General features: G+C 46.9%; 1 protein-coding gene across 1 annotated transcript in view; it reads right to left on the bottom strand.

The window, feature by feature from the left end:
• Nucleotides 1-3,378: 3,378 nt before the first annotated feature.
• Nucleotides 3,379-20,062, bottom strand: part of LOC137657579 (peptide methionine sulfoxide reductase MsrB-like) — a 75,982-nt gene continuing 59,298 nt past the window's right edge. The window contains exon 6 of the mRNA XM_068391915.1: nt 3,379-5,288. Coding sequence (XP_068248016.1) covers nt 5,181-5,288 — 108 coding nt within the window. The 3' untranslated portion in view covers nt 3,379-5,180. The remainder of the gene's footprint in view (nt 5,289-20,062) is intronic.

Here is a 20,062-nt window from a genome sequence, read left to right as displayed (position 1 = left end):
AGAAAAATATAAGAGTGAGTTCACGCCAAGAATTGCGAATGAGAGTAATGAAACAGAAATGAGAGAAGAAAATGTTGAATATCTAACGGATATAGATATTAATGAAGCAGATATTGTCACGGCTATAAACGAAATTAAAAATGGATCGGCAGCCGGACCAGATGGAGTTCCAGCGATTTTGTTAAAAAAAACTGCAAACACTATCGCGAAGCCACTTGCAATACTGCTAAGACAGAGTATAGATATGAGCGAGATATATGTTAAACATAAATTAGCTTATATAACCCCTATCTTCAAAAGTGGATCAAGACTAGAGGCAAGCAATTATAGACCTGTTAGTCTAACATCACATATTATGAAAGTGTATGAGAGGGTAATAAAAAAGAAAATAATGAACCATTTGGTCAAAAATAATTTGTTCAATATGGGTCAACACGGTTTCGTACCTGGAAAAAGTACACAGACCCAACTGATAGCTCACTATGAAAACATATACAATAATATGATAAATGAAAAAGACACAGATGTGATCTATCTAGATTTTGCAAAAGCCTTTGACAAGGTAGACCATAACATATTGGAGAAAAAAATGAGAAAGCATAATATTGTGGGAAAGATAGGAAAATGGGTAAAAGAATTCCTGCAAAACAGAAAACAGATAGTGGTTGCAAATGACGAGAAATCAGATGAAGCCCAGGTAATATCTGGTGTGCCCCAAGGTACGGTATTAGCTGCACTGCTATTTGTTATTATGATCTCAGACATAGACTGTGATGTTGAAAACTCCGTAGTGAGAAGTTTCGCCGATGACACAAGAATAAGTAGAGAAATTACTTGTGATGAAGATAGGAACTCTCTACAAAGAGATCTAAACAAAATATATGAATGGGCGGAGATAAATAGGATGGTATTTAACTCCGATAAATTCGAATCAATAAATTATGGAAACAGAGAAGGAATGGTGTATGCATACAAAGGACCTAATAATGAGACAATCACAAACAAGGAAGCAATTAAAGACCTTGGTGTAATTTTAAATAGGAATATGTTATGCAACGACCAAATAGCAACACTGTTGGCTAAATGTAAAGCAAAAATGGGAATGTTATTCAGACACTTTAAAACAAGAAAAGCTGAACACATGATTATGCTTTACAAAACTTATGTGCGTAGTACACTCGAGTACTGCAATGTGATATGGTACCCACACTACCAAAAGGATATTGCGCAAATAGAGAGTGTACAAAGGTCCTATACTGCTAGAATAGAAGAAGTTAAGGACCTTGATTACTGGGAAAGACTGCAATTTTTAAAACTATACAGTCTAGAAAGGAGAAGAGAACGCTACATGATAATACAAGCATGGAAGCAAATAGAAGGAATTGATGAAAACATCATGGAGCTTAAAGTATCAGAGAGAGCAAGCCGAGGTAGATTAATAGTGCCAAAAAGCATTCCAGGTAAACTGAGAAAGGCGCACAGGACATTAATCCACTACGCACCAGCATCGATAATGCAGCGACTATTTAATGTGCTGCCAGCTCATCTAAGAAACATATCAGGAGTGAGCGTAGATGCGTTTAAAAATAAGCTCGATAAATACCTAAGATGCATCCCAGACCATCCAAGACTGGAAGATGCAAAGTACACCGGAAGATGTATTAGCAACTCTCTGGTGGATATACGAGGTGCCTCACACTGAGGGACCTGGGGGAACCCAAACAAAAAATAAGGCAATAAGGCAATCACTTCGATTTTCTGTTTTGCACTTATTTCTACCTGAAACACGCAATTCTACCCTTCATTAAAAGGTAGTAATTGCGAAATTAGTCGTATAATGCAAGCTCATAATACCAGCAAAAAACAGAAAACATATTTTAAGATAAAAAGAAAAATCAGTGGCTGGGAAAGAGACTAAACACTAGTTCATATAACTACGTTTTCAATCTCTCACCGCACATAGCCTGGGGACGAGAATAAAAACCTAAAAACGTTTTATCCTTCCTCCCCGTACAGAGACTAGGGACGAGAGTAACACGAGAACAACGTTACCCGCTTGAACGGAACGTTTTCTCTCCTCTCTCTCCCTCCGTCTCTATCTCTCTCTCTCTTTCTCTCTTGATTTCGCACCTAAGAGAAGAGCCCAATTATATTTCGTCAAAAAAACATGTTATTTGACTAAAGTAAAAAACCGAAAGGTTTTTCAAATAAAAAGTTCCTTTAAATTAGAATTTAAAACATTAAAGCTAAGAAAGAATGAACAAAACGTCAGAATCGATTTACTCTTACTGCAAAGTGAAACCGTGATACTCTCTCTCTCTATCGTAACGATAGAGCGCATGTTGAACGTCCTGAACGTCAACAACTGCGTAGCATAAAAAACTAAACGTTAGTTCATCTTTGAAAACAGTACGAAGACTATCAAAGAAATTCTTTCATAAAATATTACATTTAAAAAGTTTTAAATTCTTTAAAAGCTAAAGACGATATAAAGGGCTCAATGTTGATTAACTTCGGTTTCCAAGTTAGGACCGCCTACTCTCAGGAAGGTCTATATAAACAAAGCATTAAAATTTATTTTATATGTTTATAAAAAATGGAAAGTTAATCGAAGAGGCCTAATAAAGGCGGAGAGATATAAAATATATAGAGGAAAATCTATAAATAATTTATAACGTGATAAGATAATACTAAAAGCCTAAACACACTTCCGTCTAAGGGAAGGGTCGGCCATTTAAAAGTGAAAGAAAGTCCATACTCTCTTTGTCACCATAATTAAATCTATCCAAAACGAGTTCAAGTTTTGAGATGAAGATAAAACACCTGCATAGCGAAAGCTCAAAACTAGAATAGTGTACTTCACCAATAGTTGTGAAAACAAATCCAGTTAGCAACAGCGAATTAGTAGGTCTTGCCGGTAGCCCGACAGAGAGAAAATTGAGTTCTTTGTTTACATTGAGTACTGAGTACCTGCACGACAGATGGCGCTGTTGAAGTACACCCCCTACCTGCATAGCGATCGCTGGCGGATTTTTAACGTAGAGTTTTCTGTCGAGCAACAGAGTTGCAACTTATATAATCACCGGCTAAGTTAAAAATTGAAAATTTATAGACTCATTATCCTTGCCTGAAGGATTTGCAAAGGGTTAACAGAAGTCCCACAACAAGTTGATTAAAGACCAAAGGGAACAGCTGAAATTAAATAAGCATTACAAATGTGAATAGTAGGGACAGAGCAAAAATACAAGCTGTATCCCTATGATGTATATGGTAATGATGAGTGTACAGTATGTGTTGTAATTTCAAGGTTAGTAGACAACTCTATAATTTTACATAGTTTTCAATTACTATAGGAAAAGACAGAAATAAAAAATACTATTCAAAGGATACCAACTTTAATGTAAAACATTCCTCATAAAAGTATAAGACTAGAATAACTTCTTTACAATATAAGTACATTTCAATGCAATTAATACTACATATGGAATCAATTTGGAATTACATCTTCATACCCCACCAGGTACAACTTTTACATTTCTGAAACCTACAAACTTTTTTTACTAAAAAAGACCAAAATAATACAAATCATCTAAAATTTAGTTTTCTAAACAGCTACTATATCACAAATTTACAATGGATTCAAGTATGCCAATACTACCCCAATAGACATTGAATAAACCTCAGTGTTACAGTATACAGAAATACAGCAAACTGAGGTCAACTACTCATAGAATCAAAAGGCACAATAAGTTGTGATGTCAAACTAATAATATTCACTCACAAATAAATTTAAATATGAACAATCACTGTTCATAAATACACAACCATGTATCTCAAGAATCCAGACTAGGATGTTGTCTTAGATTCTCATATTCCAACAATAACACTTTCCACTTTTAACTTTTAAAATTTCACAAATTTCCCATATAAAATCAAATTGATGAAATTAATTGCAATACTAATCAATATGAAAGGAAATCCCAACACAAACTGTTAACCTCAAAAAGAAATATGCTCAATAACTTTTCATTAATTAAGTATCAAAACACAAAATCCACCATTAGGCATGTTTAAACTGGGAAATATAATAAAACTATGAGAAACACCATAAAGAGAGAGAGAGAGAGAGAGAGAGAGAGAGAGAGAGAGAGAGAGAGAGAGAGAGAGAGAGAGAGAGAGAGAGAGAGAGAGAGAGAGCTGACAATCTTTAAAGATTCAAGAAATCAAAATATTCTGTTGTAAATACATTAATCGTTATCCCTGCGTAATTGTCTAAATTTAAGAGCACTTCTTTCAAAACAGTATTTTTCTTACGCACTTTTTCACAATTCTACTTCCAGTACTGGTTTTAATATCTGCTTAAACATACAACAATTACTGCCAGTCTAAATTATTATTCAAATAAGACTGATTAAAACCATGATCATCAACTGACCTGAAATATCAATTATTGTATCTACTCTATGTCAATATTACTCTAAAGATCTAAATTGAATAATTCTACTCAAATTACCAATTTCTACAGTAACAAGAACCATGCTCTCCATACAACAAAATACCATAAAGTATTTCTCCAAGGTAAAAAAAAAATTATACTACAGTACAACAATGTGCTACAATACTAAATTACACAACCTTACTAGATTAGTACACATTTTTACAAGATAAAAGAATGGGAATATACTGTCCTTCTAACAGATTAGTATATATAGTACATAATGACAGCTTTAAATGAACAGGCTGCAACAAGGTCAGAATGGTTCTTGGTATTACCAACATAGGAACCTGCTTTAAGAAGTTGGTTAATAAACTACTAATTTTCTTATGACCATTCAAGAATAATTTTATTCACTATGATTCTATACAGTTACAGTAGCTGTACAACACATTACTACAAATGTAAATAAAGCAACAATATTCTATACTTAGTGATAAAATATTGTCTCAAGATTGTGGGTACAAAATGAACTGCCCTCTCCAAAATTCTATAGAGAAGTGTATAGATAAAAGAAGCGAATAAAAAGTAGAAGAGAAACAATAGTTAAAGCTAATAATACATCAAATTCAAAAGAAATTGGGGGAAACCTGTAAATATCCTGATTGTAGTAAAGAAAAAAAGAAGTGAAATAGTAAACTTAATTTGCAACCCAAGTGAAAAGTGAAAGTACAGTATTCCAAATTTACTTAACCTTTTTGGTGGAAAACTTCAGAGAAGCAGAATTAATGCAGTACCGAAGACCAGTTGGATCTGGACCATCCTTAAACACATGGCCAAGATGAGCTTCACACTAAAAAGATAAGAAGAATAATAAACTCAACCTATGATATTTTTCTATTATATTGAGATAAACATGTACAGTAATGTGCTGTATTTCAATAATGAAAATCTTAAATGCTGTAGTCTTTTATTCGTTTTTACAACATGTAATGCAATTGGATGCACACAAATGAATCTCAAAATATAGAATTAGTAACAATAAAAAGACCATAATTGCTTTGAATTGTATCATGATCATAGAGTATTACCAATGATACTTTTGGGCTGCCAATTAAAAGTTCACATCATATAGTGTATAAGCCTTTCCAAGAACATGTCACCTCAATTTCAAATGACAACAGAAAAGAATGTTCAGACTAAAAAAATATAACTGACTGGGATAAGGAAAAAGTAGAGGTACACAACACTTAAAGGCATGTTTCTCACTACACAGGCATTAAAAATGTTTAACTGCTTGTCCAAGAAAATTACAGCTTTACTATTACCATAGATAGTAAAGTTGTCCATATAAATTTCTTTACACATCATGGCCAGCTACTACTATGCACATATCAACCAATTCCATAAGGTAGCAGGTAATATGACAAATTCGTAGATAATTTGTATTTTTCCTAACTATACAAACCTTAGCTATTTAATAGGGGTATTACTTTCGGTGTAGCTGAAATGACGAGCCATTAGAATCTTAACGAGGGTTTACTACCCCATCGCTAGATAGCGGGGGTAGGGGAGGGTAGCTTGTTACCCCCCACCCTCACACACACCTGTGCTTGAGCTCACTTTGCTTGGAGGTAGGACTTCAAGGGGGATAGGGCTGGCGGGCAAGTTTAATTAAATAGCTAAGGTTTGTATAGTTAGGAAAAATACAAATTATCTACGAATTTGTCATTTGTTCCATAACTGACATACAAACCACGCTATTTAATAGGGGTGACTCACCCATTAGGAAGGGTGGACGTCCCAGCCAGTACTGGCTTTTTGGCTTTGCCCGGGGGCTCGTTATTTGAGTGTTAGCACTCAAAAAATAAGGAGTCCCTGCACCTCGCTAGAACCTTGCTACGCAAGGACTGTGGCCTACGCAAGCTGTGTGTGAAGGTATAATGAAGTGTGACTCGTCCTAGGAAGTTGACCTGAAGTTCTTTAGATGGAAACTTTAGGCTAGGACTCTCCCAATACCTCGTCAGGGTATGGGGACGTGACAGTACTGTATTAGCTTAATACGTACTAGGAACACAAGGAAACATGGTTTACCTGCAGTGGTTTGAGGTCAGCTATGCAGAGAACCCAGGATGCTGCTTTCCCCAAGAGAGGGGACGATGAAGAAAAGAATAAGGGCCAGACAAACCTTTTCATTCATGCAGACTAAAACTGGGTAACAATGCCCTCAACCTTCTGCTACTTGTCCAATAAGGAGCCTGAGGTTTTAAACCAGAACGTATCGAGCCTCCTGTGGGTCACGTCTTGCAGGTAGTGGGCTGTGAAGGTCGTCTGACGCTTCCACAACGCAGCTTCAAGAACCTGCGTCACTGAAAAATTCTTTTTGAAGGCCAGAGACGTAGCTACGCCCCTGACATCATGTGCTCTATGGCGACGTGACGGAGGAGGGTCTGGATTCAGGGACAGATGAATTACCCTACGAATTCGGGTCTGGATTCAGGGACAGATGAATCACCCTACGAATTCATGCTGAGATGGTGTTCTTGGTGACCCTCCTCTTAGTACTCCCTATGCTCACAAATAACGCTGGCACCTGAGGACGGACTGCAGCCGTTCTTTTGAGATATAGCCTCAAACTCCTTACTGGGCATAGTAGGAGATGGTCTGGGTCATATGTTACAGAACAGACTCAAAATCTGGAAGGAGTCGAACCGAGGGTCAGCTACTCCTGGATTCTGAGTCTTAGCAATAAACTCGGGGACGAATCTGAATGTTACCTTCCCCCATCCCCTTGAATGGGCGATGTCATACGAGAGACCATGAAGTTCACTAACATGCTAGGCCGAAGCCAAAGCTAGTAGGAACACCGTCTTCCAAGTTAGGTGGCGGTCTGGAGCCTGGCGTAATGGTTCATAGGAAGGTCTCTTAAGAGACCTGAGAACTCGAACCACGTTCCATGGAGGAGGTCTCACTTCCGAGTGAGAGCAGGTAAGTTCATAACTTTGTATGAGTAGGGAAAGTTCCAGTGAAGAAGAAATGTCCATTCCTTTGAGCCTGAAGGCTAGACTTAAGGCTGAGCGAAAGCCTTTCACCGCCGAGACTGAAAGGCGCATTTCTTCCCGCAAATACACGAGGAACTCCGCTATTGTTGGAATAGTGGCATCGAGTGGAGAGATACCCCTTCCACGACACCAACCACAGAAGACTTTCCACTTTACCTGGTAGACAGCTGCGGATGACTTTCGCAGATGTCTAGACATCCTGATAGTAACTTGTTGCGAAAATCCTTTCTCAGCGAGGAGATGCTGGATAGTCTCCAGGCGTGAAGTCGTAGCGAAGCTATGGCTTTGTGGAAGATGTTGGCATGTGGTTGTCTGAGTAGATTGTGTCATGGAGGAAGTTCTCTCGGTAGTTCCGTTAGGAGTTGCAGAAGGTCCGGAAACCATTCCGCGTGATACGATAGCGGAGCTATGAGGGTCATTGAAAGATTGACCGATATTCTGGTCTTGTTGAGCACCCTCCTTATCAGACAGAATGGGGGAAAAGCATACAGTATACGTCGATGTTGTCCCACCGTTGTTGGAAAACATCTTGCCAGAGCGCCTTGGGATCCGGGACTGGGGAGCAGTACAGCGGAAGCTTGAAGTTCAGAGCTGTTGTTGGCTACTAGATGATCCAAAGACCACTCATTACTCACTATCTGAGACGCTCTGCTCAGATTGTCGGCGAGCACATTCCTCTTGCCTGGAATGAAGCGAGCCGATATTGGAATCGAGTGGACTTCGGTCCATCTCAGTATCTCTACTGCAAGACGGGATAGCTGCTTCGAAAAGGTACCTCCTTGTTTGTTGATGTAAGCCACTACTGTGGTGTTGTCGATCATCACCACCACAGAGTGACCCGCCAGGTATTGTTGGAACTGTTGAAAGGCCAAAAATACGGCCTTCATCTCTAGAAGATTTATATGGAAGCACTTTTCTGATTCTGACCACAGGCCTGAGGTCGTGTGGTGCAGTACGTGGCCCCCCGCCCCCCCCCCCCCCCCCTTCTTTGAGGCGTCCAAAAACAGCATCAAATCCAGGGAGAGGACGAGAAGATCCACTCCTCTTCGTAGGTTCTCCTCTGTCACCCACCACAGGAGGTCCATCCGTTCCGCAGGTCCCATAAGGATCATGACGTCCGGGGAATCGTAGCCTTGATTCAACCGGGACTTGAGTCGCCACTGGAGAAATCTAATCCTGAGGCGACTGTTGGGAACTAGACGAGCCAGCGATGAAAGGTGACCGAGGAGACGTAACCACGATTGGGCTGGAAGTTCTTCTCATCTGAGAAAAGGGCTTGCGACCTTCCTCAGCCTTGCTATCCTGTCGTCTGATGGGAAGGCTTTGTGGAGATTGGTGTCTATAATCATGCCTAGGTATACCAATCTTTGAGTAGGAAGCAGAGAGGACTTCTCGAGATTTACCATGATCCCTAGATCCTGGCAAAGTCCCAGAAGTTTGTCTCAGTGTTGAAGAAGGGATGACACCGAGTCTGCTAGGATCAGCCAGTCGTCCAGATAACGGAGGAGACGGAGGCCGATCCTGTGTGCCCACGAAGATATTAGGGTGAACACTCTGGTGAAAACCTGTGGTGCTGTGGAGAGACCGAAACACAGCACATTGAACTGGTACTCCTTGTTGTCTAGGCTGAATCTTAAGTACTTCCTTGAAGACGGATGGACTGGGATCTGGAAGTACGCGTCCTTCAGATCCAGTGTACACATGAAGTCCTGCGATCTCACTGCTAGCCTGACCGTGTCTGCGGTCTCCATGCTGAACGGAGTTTGTTTGACAAACTTGTTCAGAGCTGAGAGGTCGATGACTGGTCTCCAGCCTCCAGACGCCTTCTTTACAAGAAAGAGTCGACTTAAGAAGCCTGGGGACCAATCGAGGACCTTTTGGAGAGCGCCCTTCTTCAACAGGGTCTGGACTTCTGCCCGAAGGGCTTGCCCCCTTGCTGATCCCATGGCAAGGGAGCTCAATGACACTGGATTCGTCGTCAGGGGAGGTAGAGATGTTTTGAACGGGACGCGATATCCCTGACTGATTACGGAAATCATCCAGGAATCGGCCCCGAGTTGCTGCCACCTGTCTGCTCAACTTTGTAGGCATCCCCCCACTGGTGGACATGCAGGGGGACTGCCAATCCTAGAGTTTGCAGCCTCGGCTGCTCCCTCTAGGATTTTTACCTCCCCTGGAGCACTTTTTGCCTTTCCTGTCCTTGACAGGAAAGGGCTTAGACACCACTGTCTTCGCTGCCGTTGTCGGTTTCATGGTCTTGGTAGGACGGGACTGCTGTGGTGCTGGAGGCTTATGGGCTTGGATGTCAAAGCCCTATGCAGGAGGGAGTCTTGGTGGGACTTTCTCCACCTCTCACCTGCATGTTCCACGTCCTTAGGCTCAAACAGATTCGTTCCTTCCAAGGAAGAATGCCTGAGCCTGTTCCTGTTTATCTCGGTGCTAGGGACCTTCTGATGGAATCTCTCAGCCACCACATCTCAACGTTTCAAGATGGTGTTTGGCCACAAGTTCGAGACTTGGTGGGCCACAAACTCGATCGTGCGAGTGCCTGAGAGGAGGAACGTCTCCATAGCTTTCCTGGTACGTTCTTTGGAGAAATCCTCAGAGCGTATCAGGATACCTAAGGTCCCTAACCAGATATCCAGCCACGAAGTGGCTAGCATAGCACACTTCGCAACCTTCTCCTGGTTAAGGATCTCAGTTGCCGAGAATGAGACCTGCCGGTTGGAAAGTCTCTCAAGAGGGACTCCCCTGGTAAGCTCTCCCAAAGAATGGTGAAGAGGAAGAGCTAAACAAGGCTCCTCCAAGATCTCAAAGTACCTCCTCTGCTGTACACGAGGAGGTGGGAGAAGCTTGTTGCCGGCACTGGAGCGGTTGGAGGAGGCTAACTCAGCGAGCTGGACCGCGATCTTGTCCCTGGTACTCTTAACCCCCTGTGACCAGGGCAGAGCCGCACTGGCCTTAGAAGGTTTTTGAGTTCCAAATACTCGGTCCAAGACCGTGTCTTTGCCCTCTCGAGGGGGAATCTTTGGGTTGGCAAACCCATTGAGAGTCCTCATAAGAGTCAGAACCTGCCAAAATGCATGTTCTGACTCCTGTAGTTCTCCGGATGTCGGACTTGCAGCGAAGTCTCCTGTCCCCAAAGGCTCTTCTTGGGGAGAATCGCAGACATTCTCCAAGTGACTAGCTGGCTCCGTCCTAAGTCTCGTCGAGGATTTTGGTATTGTCTTCGAGTCCTTCTACTCCTTCCTGGGGAAGGATGCAGGACTCTAACAAAGATGGGGGCAAGTTCTCCGCCCCCACCTGGGGAGACTTTTCAACGCGAGGTGGGGTTTCCCTCATTGGTGCAATGGGGGAACGTCCCCCCTCACGTGACTCCCCTGAGGACGGGAAATCCTCGTCCGACAGGGAGGGAGACAAAGTCTGGGGGGGAGAGGGAACCTGCCTCGAGGGCTTACGAGGAGACAGCTTAGTTCTTGGAGAAGTCACCGCGTCCGAAACTCCTCTTTTTCTCTTCAGAGGGGTAGATGCAGCCAAGGATTTGTGGCCCAATTCAGAAAGAACAGGCTTGACAGCTTGTGTAACCGCTCTGATTAGTGTCCCAAACCATGGCTGCTGGCTGATAGCTGCGCTGTCAGACACTCCCTCTGGAGGGAAAAGGATCGACAGATCCCTGGGAGGAGTTTCCATGGGGGGTTCGCCTGAAAAGAAGAAGAAGTGTTCCTGGACCTTTTTGGATGCTTCCCTTCCACCCCCGAGCGCGCTGTTCTGCGCTTGCGGGGAGGGAAATGCGGGGAGGGGAATGTGGCAAGGGCGACCTTGCCGTGCGTTGTCCTGCAGCCTCGCGCGCGGGAGGTTGGCGCTCGCGCCCGGGGGACTGATGGCACGCGCGCGGGGGACTGCTGATGGCACGCGCGCGGGGGACTGCTGATGGCACGCGCGCGGGGGACTGCTGATGGCACGCGCGCGGGGGACTGCTGATGGCACGCGCGCGGGGGACTGCTGATGGCACGCGCGCGGGGGACTGCTGATGGCACGCGCGCGGGGGACTGCTGATGGCACGCGCGCGGGGGACTGCTGATGGCACGCGCGCGGGGGACTGCTGATGGCACGCGCGCGGGGGACTGCTGATGGCACGCGCGCGGGGGACTGCTGATGGCACGCGCGCGGGGGACTGCTGATGGCACGCGCGCGGGGGACTGCTGATGGCACGCGCGCGGGGGACTGCTGATGGCACGCGCGCGGGGGACTGCTGATGGCACGCGCGCGGGGGACTGCTGATGGCACGCGCGCGGGGGACTGCTGATGGCACGCGCGCGGGGGACTGCTGATGGCACGCGCGCGGGGGACTGCTGATGGCACGCGCGCGGGGGACTGCTGATGGCACGCGCGCGGGGGACTGCTGATGGCACGCGCGCGGGGGACTGCTGATGGCACGCGCGCGGGGGACTGCTGATGGCACGCGCGCGGGGGACTGCTGATGGCACGCGCGCGGGGGACTGCTGATGGCACGCGCGCGGGGGACTGCTGATGGCACGCGCGCGGGGGACTGCTGATGGCACGCGCGCGGGGGACTGCTGATGGCACGCGCGCGGGGGACTGCTGATGGCACGCGCGCGGGGGACTGCTGATGGCACGCGCGCGGGGGACTGCTGATGGCACGCGCGCGGGGGACTGCTGATGGCACGCGCGCGGGGGACTGCTGATGGCACGCGCGCGGGGGACTGCTGATGGCACGCGCGCGGGGGACTGCTGATGGCACGCGCGCGGGGGACTGCTGATGGCACGCGCGCGGGGGACTGCTGATGGCACGCGCGCGGGGGACTGCTGATGGCACGCGCGCGGGGGACTGCTGATGGCACGCGCGCGGGGGACTGCTGATGGCACGCGCGCGGGGGACTGCTGATGGCACGCGCGCGGGGGACTGCTGATGGCACGCGCGCGGGGGACTGCTGATGGCACGCGCGCGGGGGACTGCTGATGGCACGCGCGCGGGGGACTGCTGATGGCACGCGCGCGGGGGACTGCTGATGGCACGCGCGCGGGGGACTGCTGATGGCACGCGCGCGGGGGACTGCTGATGGCACGCGCGCGGGGGACTGCTGATGGCACGCGCGCGGGGGACTGCTGATGGCACGCGCGCGGGGGACTGCTGATGGCACGCGCGCGGGGGACTGCTGATGGCACGCGCGCGGGGGACTGCTGATGGCACGCGCGCGGGGGACTGCTGATGGCACGCGCGCGGGGGACTGCTGATGGCACGCGCGCGGGGGACTGCTGATGGCACGCGCGCGGGGGACTGCTGATGGCACGCGCGCGGGGGACTGCTGATGGCACGCGCGCGGGGGACTGCTGATGGCACGCGCGCGGGGGACTGCTGATGGCACGCGCGCGGGGGACTGCTGATGGCACGCGCGCGGGGGACTGCTGATGGCACGCGCGCGGGGGACTGCTGATGGCACGCGCGCGGGGGACTGCTGATGGCACGCGCGCGGGGGACTGCTGATGGCACGCGCGCGGGGGACTGCTGATGGCACGCGCGCGGGGGACTGCTGATGGCACGCGCGCGGGGGACTGCTGATGGCACGCGCGCGGGGGACTGCTGATGGCACGCGCGCGGGGGACTGCTGATGGCACGCGCGCGGGGGACTGCTGATGGCACGCGCGCGGGGGACTGCTGATGGCACGCGCGCGGGGGACTGCTGATGGCACGCGCGCGGGGGACTGATGATGGCACGCGCGCGGGGGACTGCTGATGGCACGCGCGCGGGGTACTGCTGATGGCACGCGCGCGGGGGACTGCTGATGCGCGTAGAAGCGGGGGACTGCTGATGCGCGTAGAAGCGGGGGACTGCTGATGCGCGTAGAAGCGGGGGACTGCTGATGCGCGTAGAAGCGGGGGACTGCTGATGCGCGTAGAAGCGGGGGACTGCTGATGCGCGTAGAAGCGGGGGACTGCTGATGCGCGTAGAAGCGGGGGACTGCTGATGCGCGTAGAAGCGGGGGACTGCTGATGCGCGTAGAAGCGGGGGACTGCTGATGCGCGTAGAAGCGGGGGACTGCTGATGCGCGTAGAAGCGGGGGACTGCTGATGCGCGTAGAAGCGGGGGACTGCTGATGCGCGTAGAAGCGGGGGACTGCTGATGCGCGTAGAAGCGGGGGACTGCTGATGCGCGTAGAAGCGGGGGACTGCTGATGCGCGTGAAGCGGGGGACTGCTGATGCGCGTAGAAGCGGGGGGACTGCTGATGCGCGTAGAAGCGGGGGACTGCTGATGCGCGTAGAAGCGGGGGGACTGCTGATGCGCGTAGAAGCGGGGGGACTGCTGATGCGCGTAGAAGCGGGGGGACTGCTGATGCGCGTAGAAGCGGGGGACTGCTGATGCGCGTAGAAGCGGGGGACTGCTGATGCGCGTAGAAGCGGGCGAGTGATGGCGCGTAGAAGCGGGCGAGTGATGGCGCGTAGAAGCGGGCGAGTGATGGCGCGTAGAAGCGGGCGAGTGATGGCGCGTAGAAGCGGGCGAGTGATGGCGCGTAGTAGCGGGCGAGTGATGGCGCGTAGAAGCGGGCGAGTGATGGCGCGTAGAAGCGGGCGAGTGATGGCGCGTAGAAGCGGGCGAGTGATGGCGCGTAGAAGCGGGCGAGTGATGGCGCGTAGAAGCGGGCGAGTGATGGCGCGTAGAAGCGGGCGAGTGATGGCGCGTAGAAGCCAGCGCGGGAGACACAGGAGAGTGCGCAGGAGGCTGATTGTGCGCTCGCGCGCGCGCGGGTGAATGTTCGCGCGTGCGTGGGCGCGCAGGATCAAGATGTTGTACCCGTGGGCGTGCAGGCGATAGTTCGCGCGCCCCAGAAGATGTTGTAGGGCGCAGTCGGAACCTATGTGCGTGGGCGCGCATCTTGCGGGCGCGTGTCCGGATGGCGGCGCATAACTACTGGAGAAGATGGGCGAGCGCTGGTGTGTAGGAGAAGTCCTTGACTTCCCTACAGCTCCCAGATCCGAGGATCGTGGGGGCGCAGGAGAGATGGATGTGTGTGGGCGCTGGGGTGCGGGAGAGCGCTGGTGCGCAGGAGAGCGCTGGCGCGCAGGGGAGCGCTGGCGCGTTGGCGAGCGCTGGCGCGCAGGGAGTTGTTGGCGCACAGGTGGTTGATGGCGCACAGGTGAGCGCTACGTGCTACCTCAGGCAAAGCCTTGCGCACAGGAGACCGTTGGCGCGCATGACTATAATGGTGCATAAGGGATGTATGCACGCGATGGCGCGTACGCCCTTGTTGCCCCGTAATAGGGATCGGTGCCTGACTATGATAGACAGGTTTCGTTGGCACGTAAAGCGCATCAGCTGCCAGGAACGGCGACGGCAGGTCAGCAGGTCTGTCGGGTGGAAGGTCGGCGTGCCCTTTGAAAGGACGACCTTCCACCGAAGGGGATCGCAAACGATCCACTGAGAGGTCCAGGACCATATCAGGAACAGTCAGTGAATGATGACGAGGCTCCTCTGCGGCGGACTGCAACGATGATGATGAACCAAAAAGGCGCCTCTTCACCCCTTTATAAGGTGAAGGAAGGCCTCTCCGGCGAAGCGAAAGGCGAGCCTTGCGATGTATGCGCCCTCTGGGAGGCATTGGATCAGCAAGCTGACTCCTCCGAAGAGGAGTCTCTGTAAGTGAACTCCCCCGAGGGGGAGAATCACCGGCAGGAGAGACTGTTGGACTTAGTTTCTCCCTCGTAGGTTGAGCAGGAACGGGAGAAACTAAGCCTTTAGCTACTGCGGGTTGTGGAGAAGCAGAGGTATTAGGAGATACCGCATTGGATACCTCTGACACCACAATGTCGACAATAGACAGAGGATCAACCTCTGCCAAAGTCGCCGATTGCTTGACAGCGGCAACCAATCGGATGATGTCAAGTAGAGCTTCCTTGGAGGGCGAACCCATGAGCCCCAAGGAAGACCAAAACTGAAACAAATTAGTTAATGATATATCCTCCCCTGGAGGGAGAGGTGGAGCTGCCTCGCTAGGGGAGGCAACGCCATCTCTCAAACCCCGAGTTTGGGAAATAGAACCACGGCCTACGCTACCACTAGACAGTCTCTCGAAAGAGGCCGCTAGAGCGGGAGCTTTGGAGGAGGATTGGGCAACGGAAGAAGAGTCCTTGGGATTTTTTCCTTTCAAAGAAACCTTCGAAAGAGAAATATCCACCTGGACTTCTTCTTATGTCGCCGAGAAAACCTCTCCCACTGGGAGGTAGACCACTTCCTACACTCACCACACTTATTACCACTATCACACCGTTGACCTCTACAGTAAGGGCAAAGGGTGTGAGGGTCCGTCTCGACCGCCGACATGAATGTTCCACAGGGGCGGTCGGGTAATCCAGGACAGGTGCGCATAATCGCAGAGGCCAACTTCACACTCAAACCTGTAAAAGGAAAAGCGAAAAAGCATTGATAGCTGTCAAGAGCGAGGCGAGGATGAGAGAGGACACCTCCGTCTACCATCCGAGCCGGGAGCAAAGTGAGCTCAAGCACAGGTGTGTGTGAGGGGGGGTAGCAAGCTACCCTCCCCTACCCCCCCTAACTAGCGATGGGGTAGTAAACCCTCGTTAAAATTCTAATGGCTCGTCATTTCAGCTACGCCGAAAGTAATACCCCTATTAAATAGCATGGTTTGTATGTCAGTTACGGAACAAATTCCTGTTTAGCAAAGCATTTTTGCCGAATGACATAGCAACTTTAACTAAGTGTCAAAGTGGTTCTATGGATAATGTATACATAAATATAAAATAAAAAGACTTCCTTTACATCATGCTGTTGTTACATTATGGGCGGGTCTAGATTTCTAGTTTGCAGTGGTGTGCAGCAAAACTAATAAAATCAACTGTACCTTCAAGTAAACCAAAAGAATACTGTATAACAAATTTTCAAAATGTATTTTTCCTTGCTATACAAACCTGAGTCCTTTAACACGAATATATCTTCAGTGGCACTGGGACAACAATTGCATTATTGAAAAGGTGGTTGATTGACAACAACAGGTGAAGCAAGGGGAAGACCAGCCCATCCCCCAGTCAGAGAATACCCATTTTTGTCCTTAGGCCTAAGAATGAGAGGGGAGCTTGAGGTGAGAAATTTTAAAGAGCTTAGGTTTGTATAGCTGGGAAAAATACAAATTTCTTCGCTGGAAATACGGTATCATCCTTCCTGGTTTCATGCAAGAGTAAGGAAGGTGACCCCAACAACATCCTAACAGCTAATCATAAAGATGTAGAAGGTGCTAGGGACTCAGCCAGTACTGGCTTAAAAGGAAGCTAGTGCTAGGGCCTGGAAAGAAATGTTTGGTAGGACACCATCCCGTTACCAGGAGGATAAAGGAGTTACTTCTTGGTAGATGTAGCCTACAAGAAAGGTCCTTGGTCGTGTTGACTCCTCAGCATCATATGTCTGACAAGCATGTAACACTTGCAGATGCTGCACCTAACTCAGGAAGGGAATAAGAAAGAGGTAGAAGAGTCAGTCATTCTACCTCTCCTCAAGACTTATACTGAATGCTTTACTGTACACCCTATGTGATGAATATTAAGTCCCGTGAGGGAACGGGAGTGCTACACAACTATTGAGCAGCTTCCTCAGAACCCAAGGAAAAGGGGTACAAGGGTACATGGGCAATGTCTGTAATGTAGACAAAAGCAAATGTGGTCAGACACTTTCAACTCCATGTACACTAACAGGTAAACTGGAAGGCTACTGATAAGGCTAGGCTTGTGAATTCTTACTTGAGATAGCAGAGGTAGGCATTGACCAAAGTTGCATTTGAAATCAATCAGCCTCACCAAGGCAGAAGGAGAAGTGTCACTACACTTTCTTCTTAGTCTTGCTGGGGATAATGAGGCAACAACACTCTCAGGTGTCAAGTCTTTCTCAAGTAGCTCTTCAGTGCCATGACAAGATACCAGGTAACTTTATGTTAACTTACATAGAGATATATGATCAAGAAGGCACAGAACTGGCATTCAAGACTACAGGTACTGGGTCTTTGTCACATAGTCTAGTCTGTGAAATGAAGGGCTAACTTCCAGCTTTTCCGAAAGAATATCCACATAAATAACTCCAGGTTTGTTAGTGTGGGAACAATAAGAGATTTTCTAAGAGGCACAATGATCCAAGGTCAGGTAATTGGTTAGTCTTGAGCAAATTAGTACTCTTTTGTGTAAAAAAAAAAAAAAAGGAGGGTCTATGTACTACATTAGAATCTGAATCTCCGTAGTTTTTCTGAACCCGAGACAACAATTCTTTGAATCAATACCATACATAACGAAGCAGGAGAGGTAAAGTGTGTATAAACCTTGGAAGTACAGGTAGTCGCCGACTTACGACGGAGATAGAGACCGTGAAACGCTTTCTAAGTTGATTTTGACATATGTCGAATACATAAAGTGAAGTTTCCGTAGATTTATTATAATGCATCATGATTCGGCAATCATCTAAGTCATATTTTATCAATATTTTCTTACTGTATACCATTATTTAATTTTCTTGTTCAGTAGGATATCATATGCTCTTAGAGTATTTTTGCATTCTATTTTTCAATTTCGGAAGAATTTTAAGCATCAGGAATTACTTAATATTTTGTTGACCTTTGGTTATGATCAGCTGATCTGAAGGTCCCGCTACCATATCAAAAGTTTGCTCACATACAAGTGGCTTATTTTTTATATTTTTTAATTCATTCGATATATCCTCATGACGAATATTACATCAGCACCAAAATGTTACAGGATGTTACAGGATATCACAGTTTTCATACAATTTGTTTATAGCTATTATTATTAGTTATCATGCGAATACGTTCTCTCTCTCTCTCTCTCTCTCTCTCTCTCTCTCTCTCTCTCTCTCTCTCTCTCTCTCTCTCTCTCTCTCTCTCTCTCTCTCTCTCTCCGTATTTTGATTTTTAATTCACGGTTAAATCTTCATATTTTTTTTATATTATCAGAAATTCTTTGTATCCTTACTCGATGATTCGATAATGGGAATAATAAGATTACTCAGTAATACACTGAAAGGAAATCATTCGGTTTGCCAGCACGCATTCCGCCATACACATGTCACAGGACATGTGATGTGAACTTGATAGAGAATGACTTGCAAATTATGTAAAACCCTTTCCGTTTTCTTGCATGAAATGAAAGAAAATACTAGCTTATCAAGCAAAAGTATTTCATTTTTATAATGTAAAAGAAAATATATTATTTCTAAGAAAATGTTTGTCCCGTTAGTGTACTTTCTTTAGATAAATATTGATCTATTATCAGAGATGAAATAAAACTAGCGTAGAGTTAAATTTATGTTAAGTAGTACTCATAACAATTGATACAGACAAAAAATCCTTTGTATCATTACTTGATATTTCAATAATGGGAATACTAATACTAATCATTATCCTTTTTTAATGAAATCACTCTCTTGCTGCTCGCTTTCCGCTGGTAATATGACGTCACCAGACAATAATTATATGAACTCGACAGATATTAAAACTTTTCTCGACGTATTTTCTACTGAAAATGGATACTGTATATTAACACTAAAAGAAACTACTAACTCACCAAGATAAAGCAGTTCTATTTCATACAAGAAAATAGATTAGTTCCAAGGAATATTTTTCTCTTACTGTACTATTTCCAACATATTTGTGACGTCATCACAGTGAAAAGAAAAATCGTTGTAAAGTCGAATCGTCATAAGTCGCAAATCGGCGACTACCTGTATTCATTTTTTCCGATTTGGTAGAATAAGATACTTCTGAATTTAACTTGACCCATTATAATGGTATACAGTACTTCAGCAATAAGGTTGAACAAAAATCGAAAAGGTGACACTTCCTCACTTTCAATGTCTGACTAAATTTCCTCTTTATCTTCCTGTCCTACAGGAAAAACCGAGTGAATATCAGCTGATTTCTTAGTTTGTTTACCCTTTTAAAAGGAATGTATACACTCCAATTAGATGAGCATGTGGCTGAACTTGCAAGGAAATGACAAACACTGTCATCTGAAACCTGATGAAAACAATCCAAATTGGTTGAAACTTCCTTCACCTCTGAATTTTAAGGGAATCATACGATAGGCCACAACATCCACATAAGTAATAGGAGAGTGGTGATTGGTTTCCAACTCTTCTCATCTCCTCACTGCCAGATCTTTGCTCAGACAGCCTCTATAGCATTTGCAATGATTCCTTAAGGCTTAAATCCCTGGTTACACTACCACTTGGACAACATGACTTTGTTTAGCAACCTTATCAGGCAAAATGGGGGAAAGGAGTACACATCGATATCGTCTCACCATTATTGAACAAGCATTTACTTTAGCATACGGCAGGATATAGGATCAAGAACGACATCAGGGGATTGGGTTAGGTTTGGCAATGGGTAGAAAAGGACCAGAATTACCAAGTCAAAGGAAGGATTCACTGGACTTCCAAGGTTTAAGAGACGGAGCAAGTGATGTCAAGAGCTTGTCAAGCTCATCACAATCAAAAGATGGCTGAACTTTTATGTTGTCTAAGGGTGGAGGCA

The sequence above is a fragment of the Palaemon carinicauda genome, chromosome 18 (genome assembly GCF_036898095.1).
Source record: "Palaemon carinicauda isolate YSFRI2023 chromosome 18, ASM3689809v2, whole genome shotgun sequence".
In the NCBI taxonomy this organism is placed as follows: Eukaryota; Metazoa; Arthropoda; class Malacostraca; order Decapoda; family Palaemonidae; genus Palaemon; species Palaemon carinicauda.
Note: the sequence above shows the minus strand (reverse complement) of the source record. Positions and strands in the feature narration are given on the sequence as shown.